Source organism: Asterias amurensis, chromosome 11 (assembly GCF_032118995.1).
Source record: "Asterias amurensis chromosome 11, ASM3211899v1".
Taxonomy (NCBI): Eukaryota; Metazoa; Echinodermata; class Asteroidea; order Forcipulatida; family Asteriidae; genus Asterias; species Asterias amurensis.
Window position 1 is genome coordinate 21,437,778 of NC_092658.1, and position 9,324 is coordinate 21,447,101.

A 9,324-nucleotide genomic window follows, 5' to 3' on the forward strand; every position below is an offset into this window, starting at 1 on the left:
GACCGGTTACTCGTCCTAACTCGAGATAGGATTTAATAGTCTACCTCCTTACTATTTAGTCCTAGTAGAACTATAAAAGGTTCGTTCCGCTATCAACTCCATGAATATAGAGGTTCATTCCGCTATCGTCTCCACGAATATGTGGTTCGTTCCGATATCGTCTCCACGAATATAGAGCTCCGTTCCGATATGATATCGCCTCAACAAAGTGGAATAGAAATGATAGGACTAGGCCTAATCCTAGCTTTTCGTGAAATCCACCCCCTGCCTAGGATGGCGAGGTTTTAGTTGCGATAACGTAACCCTCCTCCCGACGACAAAGCCGGAGCCTTCGCTGTCGGGAGGAGGGTTGTTAGATTACTAAAACTAGAGTACAGCGTGGCCGTGGTTTGAACTAAACTAAATAAATAAATAGTTAATTAATTAAACTTACCCTTCTAAATTGCCCCCTAGACATCAGATCAGCAAGTGACTTGGCTGCGTCATTTTTCTCAGCAACATTGAGCACTCTCAAACCTCTCGCCATTTTGTGATTCCAAGTTCCCAACTTTAAAATACCACCACCAAAACAGCTGCCAGCTGACGAGAGACTGCAACCGATCTTTGCTAGTGTTAACTTTTCAGGACCAACATTCCAAAACAAACTTCTCAGACTTGAGACAAACATTAAACATAAAACTAAAGCTATAAAAATGTATAGTTATGTCACAAACACCACTGACCATTTTCGTGATTAATCAAGCAATTTGCTAATTACCAAGTACGCTTTAAAAGTGGTACATGCTACATCCATTCAGAGTGAAGTTTTGACACATTTCGTCCATGGTCAAGTAGGCCGCCATTTACCAATAAGTGCACTACGAACTTAAGAGGGCGCTATTCGCAAACTTTACCCTTTTTGACGAGTATTTGGCGTTAAAACATCCCAAGCACGTTGTGCGTCGGCTGCTCAGCTTTTTCACTGCTGTCCGCCGATCCTCAGAGTGAGATTACTTTTCCTCAAAAATTATAAATTTACCCCCATCCGTTCAGATGAGCTAATCGACCCTTCTCCGGTTAATAAGAGCTGTTAAAGAACTTGTTGGATGTGGCTTTTGGCGGCTTCTTTTTGATTGAAACAATGCATTTGGACTGATGAAAAAAGTAATGCGAAAAAGAAGAATTGCCGCAATGTCGATAGCGTGTCCCTTTTTATCACATTGATCTTTTTGTCCAAACGACAACTTTTCCAAACAATTATTAGGATTTAAAGATTTATTCATTCAGCCAACATTAATAAGCTAAAACCAAAACATCGTAGATATTTTAATGCTTTTCGTTGTTTTTTCATAACATTATGACAACGCAAATCGAATCGAAGCGAGTGAAAAACCGCAGAAGACATACATTGCTCCTTGAGTAAGTTTTCTGGGTCACACATCACGAACTATACGTCACAAAACCAAAATAGTTTGAGATCAAGCGCTTGCAGCTGCGCTATCTTGAGCGCAAAGTAAAAACTCGCGCAAGTTAAGAATTGACTCAGGCGAATTAAAAGCTTTTTTAAGCGCAAAGTCCAAACGTGCGCGCGTTTCCCCATTGCGCAATGATGAGTTGATTGCATAAACACTTCATTTATATCTGCTGAAAAATCCTACCACAAAAAAATGAGATATACATATAATAATTAATGCACATCATCTTCACTTTCTGGGCATAATGAAGGCACTGAGTGGAAGTCGTGTGTTGAGCCGCATCCATCAATTGAGATTCTGGCGAAATACAAATAGGTTTGTAAAAATGTAGTTGTAAATTCTATTTTTGTGTTGTAGTACTGTACTTGTTGGTTACCATTCCTCCATGATGTGACTTGTTGTATTGTGATCGTTTTGTAATTGCATTGCATGTGATTTTTTAGTGATTAGTTTGTTTGTTATCTATGTGAATTCTGAATGTTACTTAAATAGTTTTTTAGTACCTAAAATAACATGACCAATAATAGATATGGGAACTTTGCATGTTGTTTTAATTTGTTAAATAATGATTTTTTTTTACCTCCATCATCCATGATTAATAATAGTGTAAGTATACACAGTTTAGCTACACTGTCCACACAGTGATGCCCTCCCAACCAATCAGAATGGAGAAACTGTCCCAGGTATTGATGAATTGTAATTTTAAGCTGATAATAATTCTGTCCTTATTAATCATTATTACAGATTTCTACAAGAAGCACGAATTACACATCCTGTACTTCCAATCCCTCTATCCAGTCAGCAACACAGATTTGCCTCTTCCAAAAAAACTTCAAAAGCTGACGAGGATCCAGATGCACCTCTTAGCTACACCTCAAGCAAGGCACTAGACTGGTCTGTTCACAACAGCTACGGCAGACACAAGAAACAACCTTGGTACAAAGTAGCACCCATCAGTATAGGACTCTCTATCTTTATTGCCTGGATATTCTTGAGAAAGGAGACAGATATTGATCGACAATTGGAGAAGCATTTACATGAACGCTTGCCACACATGTTTCCACCGCCTGCTGAAGTTCCAGAGGATGAGACTTTGTTAAATGAAGAAGAGGAAAAAACAATTACGGAATAACAAGATGGCATTGTGACAATATTGTTTTGAAAGTTTCTATTATGTGTTAAAGTCATTTCTTTGTGCATTTTTGGCTGAGATTTTAGTTTTAAAGGGAATCACTTATTTTGTGGATAGGTTTAATACTGTCCATGTTCATGAATGTAGAACTGCTCAAAATGTTTTACCTCCATGATCAAACGATTTGCAATTTTAATAGCAACAATTATTATTTATGTTATATCTTACCTTCATCTACAGTTTCTTCAAATTTGTTTGATCATGTTAAGGTCTTTTAAAGGAACACGTTGCCTTGGATCGGACGAGTTGGTCTATAAAAAGCGTTTGTGACTGTTTGTTATAAAATGCATGGGTACATGGGTAGAAAGATGTTTTAAAAGAAGAATATGTACAATGATCCACACAAATTTGCCTCGCAATTGCTTGGTTTTCCTTGTACCCTGCGATTTAACACGGTCGGCCATTTTAAGAAAACTGCATTTTCAAGGCATGTTTGTGTGGATCATTCTATTCTACTTTTACAACATCTTTCTACCAATGCATTTGATAACAAACGGTTAAAAACGCTTTTCAAAGACCAACTCGACCGATCCAAGGCAACGTGTTCTATGAAGGATTTGTGACAACTGCTATATATTTGTCAGTTGTGTCAAATTGAACAGTTGATGTGTCTTTACTAGGCTAGTACAACTGATAAATTTATTTGGATTTTACCTAAACTGACACAAAAGAAGTCCATTACTAATGTCGGAACAGTGTGCTAAGCAAAACCCACCAGTGTCTAGGCTAGTAGAAGAGAGACCCCCCTCTTAAATCCTGTGTACTTGTAGTACCCCTGTCCCCAACTCTATGGAAACTCATCACACCAATGATAGGTTATTGTTATTCAAGCTTCCAGTATCTCTTCCCTCAAATATGTCCGAGAGTTCTGGACTCTTTGGTGTCAAGAATGAACAAAATCAACTTCTTCTTTTTTTTTTTTTTTTTGAAGAAACAAGACCATCTAAGTTTTTTGGATGATGGTGTGTTCACTGAAAAATAGAGGATATGGGTTAATTTGCTCTTCAAGTAAAGAGAATGTGCTTTTTCAGCAGCACATCAAGATCATTTTGAGCATTAAATGCAATTTGATTTATTATTACTAACTGAATAGTAATAACATGTACCTGTAGACTAAACACCTACGATTCTATCATTTTCAAGCTGCCAGAGATGTATGATAAGATGGAGTTTTCTTAAGTTTCTGTTTTAACTCTGATAAAAGTTGACTCAGATCTTATTACTTGGATGTGGAAATGTGTTGTACTCGTCTACTTGTATATTGTAAAATGTACATCTGCAGTCCTAGAATTACACAAAGGTCTGTTGCCCTGGTCTTGTTGTCTCTTTAAATTTTCCCAGAGTTAAAGAAAGATTCTCCAATGGAGGCGCCCTTTGCAAAATGAATAGTTTGTATTGCCCTCTCTCAAAGATGAATTCCAGGGCAAGTATGTAATATACAATCCCCAGTCTTGGTTTTTTTCACTTAAAATAAACCTCTTCTGAACAAACCTCGCTACCATAAGCCTTTTTGAGGTATGGCGGACGTGATACGCGCGCGTCACATACCGCGAATGATGCCACGCTCACCATGTTGGTGGTCATTAGGTTTACGTGTAAACTCCCGCGTCGCCTAAAATGCGCACTTCACTGAATAACACACGTTCTATTTCTATGGTCGATGTGCACAAATTTACCTAAACCTTTGTAGCATTGTGTCCGCCATATCTCAAAAAGGCTTATGGGCAGCGCGCCATATCATGCTAGCTCCGCGTACGTCTCTAACCCCTGGAAGGGAAACTCCTTCTTTGATTGGCTGTCATTTACGCGCAAAATATGAAACGCTGTGCGTCTTCAAAAAGCTCTTTACGCCAAAACGCGTGCGTATAAAGATGTATGTATTCATCACGCAACAATGAACGCAAAGGCAAGTTTATGACTTTTATTACACACAGCGCATCCAGCCCGTGCGCGACTAACGCCCAACACAGAAAATATCAACCACAAGACTAATTATAATATCCCTTATATTTGGATATTTTGAAGTCACACTTCAGGGGTTATGATCGAGCAAGGCATGCTGGGAAAAAATGGTGCGGCGAGATCGATCACCCCTGGGAACGAGGTTGCTCTGAACAGCCAAACGGTGTGAAATTAATGGCCTCAAATTATGTGAATCTGTTTATTGTTTGCAGTAAAATAAGCCAAGGAAAACTTTGATGGACCATGTCTTCTTTGAATGGTTGGACATCATGTTAAATAAACAAGTTGAGTCTGTGTAAGTTTTGGGAGAGACTCTGAAAATGAATGGCAATAAATCGTATAGCAAGAGATGCAGTACAATTCATTTTGAGAAACTTTTCACCTTTCGGTACATGTACATTATGGGACGATTTCACAAAGTGCAACTTGAGACTAGTCCTAGGATATGTAAAAATAAAAAATAAAAAAACTCTATGGCTAGTCCCAAGTTAAGACAAGTAACTCGTCCCAACTCGAGATAAGACTCGTCGGAACATGTTGCCTTGGATCGGTCAAGTTGGTCTTTGAAGAGCGTTTGTAACCGTTTGTTATAAAATGCATACGATTAGAAAGATATTTAAAAGTAGAATATAATTATCCACACAAGTCAAATTTTGGACTGCCATAAATGGCCGACCGTGTTAGTTAAGTTTGCAAAGTAAAAGGAAAACCATGCAATTTCTAGGCAAATGTGTGTGGATCATAAACATCTTTCTAACCATATGCATTTTATAACAAACGGTTACAAATGCTTTTCAAAGACCAACTCGACCGATCCAAGGCAAAGTGTTACTCTTTGTGAAGTCCACCAATGTACTGATGTTTTTATTCCCACCAAATTTGAATCTTAGAAGCATAACTGCAGTTACATGTATTACCTATCATAATTCCAGCAATATTCTCTTCTGTGGTGACTTTTTATGAACTCAATAAGCATGAAACAACAAATAATATTGTTTTTCTGTCAATTAAGTTTAATCTCAAGTGGTCATCAAAAATATTGCATCCATCTTGTGAAAAACATGACATTATGAACGACACATTAAACTTATATTTACAAAACAAAGGGGCACAAATTAATATCTGTTTCCCTAAAAGGGGCCTGGTGTGCCGACATACAAAAAATAAGAACAGTGGTAGGTTTTTTGCTTTCAATCCACATAATATTAGTCACTGATCATGATGTACATGATACAAAGAATTCAGAAAATGTCTGAAATTTCTCACCCTCCATACAGTACACACTGTGTTCTTACTATGTATGTTGATAAAAACCAACAATTCTTTAAAAAGGGTACAAACAAATACATTCAAGACAAAACAATGATAAAAACACATGCAAATCTGTTAAATATGAACGAGGGAAAAACGGGAGATGTATCGGCAAACTGGGATTAGACAATTGCTCTTTCAATATAATATCAGCAGCGTAGTCTTGTAAAAAGTTGGTTCCAGAAAATACACTGTAGGTACGAAGATTTTTGAAATACACAGGGGTCTCATATGTACATAATGCTCACAGAGCGTTTATCTGGTGCCATGATGTTTGAAAGCAACCAGTCTTCATTGAAGCATTTCGTCAGCATCTTCACGAAGTAGCACTCTACGTATTTTTTTGCTGGTATAGCAGTGAGTGCAACTTCATGAAAATGCTAATGATTTCTTTAGTAGTTAAATAACAGTTCTTTAAGCACGCTCTCCACGGATTCTTCTTGCAAGTTGGATGTCCTTGGGCATGATTGTTACTCTCTTTGCATGGATGGCACACAAGTTGGTATCTTCAAAGAGTCCGACCAAATAAGCCTCGCTAGCTTCCTGCAATTTCAAACAAAGAAAAATACAAAATTTAAGTCCCCACACACATAATTACAGATTGACAATTAATAATCGGAATGTTCTCTGCTACAGGCCTGGAATTATACTGAGGCTGTGATACTGAGGCCACAGCCTCTGGTCTCGGCCTTTGTGCCCCTTCAAAAGTTATAGACTTAAAAACTTTCCAATGGAAGTGCCTTCGCAAAATGAAAATGGCCTCGCACTCTCAAGATGAAGAAATTCCAGACCTGCCATTAGTTAACAAAAATTTATTCATCCCATCTCAAACCGATAATTCAATTTTCCAGAAGGTTAAGCATACCTGAAGGGCACCAATGGCTGCACTCTGGAACCTCAACTCTGTCTTAAAGTCTTGTGCGATTTCACGGACTAGACGCTGGAATGGCAATTTGCGGATCAGCAACTCTGTGCTCTTTTGGTACCGACGGATCTCACGGAGAGCGACTGTTCCTGGCCTGTAACGATGGGGCTTCTTCACACCACCAGTGGACGGTGCACTTTTGCGTGCAGCCTTGGTTGCAAGCTGCTTCCTTGGTGCCTTACCACCAGTAGATTTTCTTGCTGTCTGCTTTGTACGAGCCATGATTTCTTATCTGTAAGGTTGAAAAAACATTTATTAAAATTCATTTGACCAACATAGGGTGAAATTTGTCTGAAACACAATGGTATTTCAGCCTTTTCATAATTCCTGCTAGAGATTTCAGAGCTGTTTAGCAATGCATGTTTGGAATTTTTTTTACTTCCAATCCAACATGTTTTGACAGTTTTTTAGGGATAACCTTTCGTATGGCGCCACCACTTTTTCACTAATTTTTTACAAAAGGATATACCTCATAATCATCGAGGTAAAATTAGATACTTTATTATTTCATATAAAATGAAAACTTTCAATATAAGTCGGCTGTGTGTGGTCACATGTTTCCGTTTACAGCTTGACTTTATTATTACATGCGTTATTATATGAATATTCATTAGGCCTATTATTGTTATTGAGAATCAGTCGAAGTTAATTCATCGGACAAGAATAAGTTAACATTGTTGCAAATGGACAGGGACAGGGTGATGGATGGAAGTGTTTAGCAGTACCATTTTATTTTACCACCACCCGTCACACTCACTCAGTCACAGACTGCGGCGCCCACAGACTATGTTCTTGCACGGAGTGCTGGAAAAGTTTCTGTATCAATATCATCCTGCAACCCCTATTTCAATAGTTTTTACCAAAAGGAATATCTCACTTGAGTAAATTAGTAACTTGTTTATGTAAGAACGAATGAAAAAGTGTTGTCAAGATACTGCAAGTTTTCCCAGCAGTAGCTGTAAAGTGAATGGTTTAAAACCGACCGCCACGTTGTTGTTTTTTATAAAGGGCGCCTTTACAAAAATTCCGGCTGTCAGAAACAGAATTGATTGAAACAGTGTTTTTCTTGTGAAGTCAGCCCTATATTTTCTTATCAAACACAGAATAATGTTACTTATTATATCATGAATGGAAATATGGCAACATTTACAACATATAAATTCAATAACGACTTCATTGCAGCACTATTCTTCACCTGTTTTTCTCTGGTGTTCTTCCCGTTCTTCAAACAAAACAATTGTGTTGTTGTCTGGTAGCCGCCGCTGTACGTTGTGTATAAGTGGTTTTTGCATGCATGCTACTTTTTCTCAATGAAGTCCGCTCTTTATGAGTTGGACATTTCTATTGGTCTACTTGCCCGCGCTAACGATAGTCATGAAAGAGTCCTGCTTATTGGCTATAATAACTAAGTCTCATTGGTCAATCGGGGTTTTCTTGCTAGCAGTTGATTGGTCAATAACTCGAGCTCTGATTGGTTAGCTCAGGATCCCAATTTTGTCACAATTTCTTCTATGGCGTTTTACACGCAATTTAACAGAAAAGTTTTCATCACCTGAAGCATTTCCGAATCACAATAAAGACCAAAATCGGGAAACAAATCAGGGGAAATAGTAGCTATTGTTTAAAGAACACGTTTTTGCCTTCCTTTGTGAATTATTTGGTGTAGTATTCCTCTAGTTGGCGATCTACATCCACAAAAGATTTTGAACCAAAAATTATTTATTTATTTTTGCTACAACCGGGATGGAGGGGTGGGGTGGGGGTTTAGTGTTATGGAACTAGAATTAAGGCTTCGCGGTACCAGCCTGACTATACAGAAAGTTATCTTGAATGCTAGTAGAATTCTGGGTCATGGGCAAGCTATTAAGCTTTGATTGCACAGTTATGTAAGATTTGGGTTTGAACAAAGCAAACTTTACCAGGGGGACTTGAACCAACCACCCCCGTCCGGATTAGCGTGCCAGCTGGATTAAGTATCTAGGTCTCCCTATTTGAATCTTGATGTTTGGGGTATACAAGTATTATAAGTTATGTGAGAGCATGGAGCACGAGATAGCAAATTACCACTCATACCATATAAATGAATTTGTATGCAAACAATGGAGAATGCTCATCTGAACACTAGGGAAAGCTTTCAAAGTTTCATCATGAAACCATTCTTACCCCGTAACCCCGGCCTTTGGTGTCCATATGGGGCGGGGTGTACAGTGTATTCATTGTGTGATTGGAAGCTGTGGAATTCCTCACAGGAATTTAGAGGGGGGGGGGGGCTCAACATGCTCTATGATTACATCATGGAGGAACATTTGGGGGGGGGGGGGGTAAACCCTCTGCCCTAATGAGCATTATATAGTTTGACATACCTGTCCCTGTCTCTAATTAGTCAAAGGAACTCAAATCCAGGGGTGCCTTTTTGTGGCTCCTCATTGAGGCAGAATTAGTTATTGTCGATGCATTACTCAAAGCTATACAACTGGCAA

General features: G+C 38.5%; 3 protein-coding genes across 3 annotated transcripts in view; 1 reads left to right on the top strand and 2 right to left on the bottom strand.

Annotated features, from left to right (window-relative positions):
• The window catches only part of LOC139944674 (DNA topoisomerase 3-alpha-like), a 32,340-nt gene extending 31,498 nt beyond the window's left edge, over positions 1-842 (bottom strand). Inside the window, exon 1 of the mRNA XM_071941746.1 lies at positions 434-842. Coding sequence (XP_071797847.1) covers positions 434-667 — 234 coding nt within the window. The 5' untranslated portion in view covers positions 668-842. The remainder of the gene's footprint in view (positions 1-433) is intronic.
• A 756-nt stretch (positions 843-1,598) lies between these two features.
• On the top strand, positions 1,599-6,021 carry LOC139944676 (ubiquinol-cytochrome c reductase complex assembly factor 4-like). Its single transcript, XM_071941750.1, has 2 exons — positions 1,599-1,769; positions 2,199-6,021. Exons 1-2 carry the CDS (start codon positions 1,699-1,701, stop codon positions 2,584-2,586), a joined length of 459 nt encoding a protein of 152 aa, XP_071797851.1. The 5' UTR covers positions 1,599-1,698; the 3' UTR covers positions 2,587-6,021.
• On the bottom strand, positions 5,601-8,169 carry LOC139944677 (histone H3.3A). The gene is made up of 3 exons (XM_071941751.1): positions 8,040-8,169; positions 6,785-7,076; positions 5,601-6,462 (listed from the first exon to the last, which is right to left on the bottom strand). The coding sequence occupies exons 2-3, from the start codon at positions 7,064-7,066 to the stop codon at positions 6,334-6,336; spliced, it is 411 nt and encodes a 136-aa protein (XP_071797852.1). The 5' UTR covers positions 7,067-7,076; positions 8,040-8,169; the 3' UTR covers positions 5,601-6,333.
• Between the last annotated feature and the right edge of the window lie 1,155 nt (positions 8,170-9,324).

Coding starts and splice junctions, on each gene's coding strand:
- LOC139944676 (XM_071941750.1), top strand. CDS start 1,699: ATGAAGGCACTGAGTGGAAGTCGTGTGTTGAGCCGCATCCATCAATTG. Junction 1,770..2,198: donor TTCTGGCGAAATACAAATAG/GTTTGTAAAAAT, acceptor TCATTATTACAG/ATTTCTACAAGAAGCACGAA.
- LOC139944677 (XM_071941751.1), bottom strand. CDS start 7,066: ATGGCTCGTACAAAGCAGACAGCAAGAAAATCTACTGGTGGTAAGGCA. Junction 6,463..6,784: donor CAGCCATTGGTGCCCTTCAG/GTATGCTTAACC, acceptor TTGAAATTGCAG/GAAGCTAGCGAGGCTTATTT.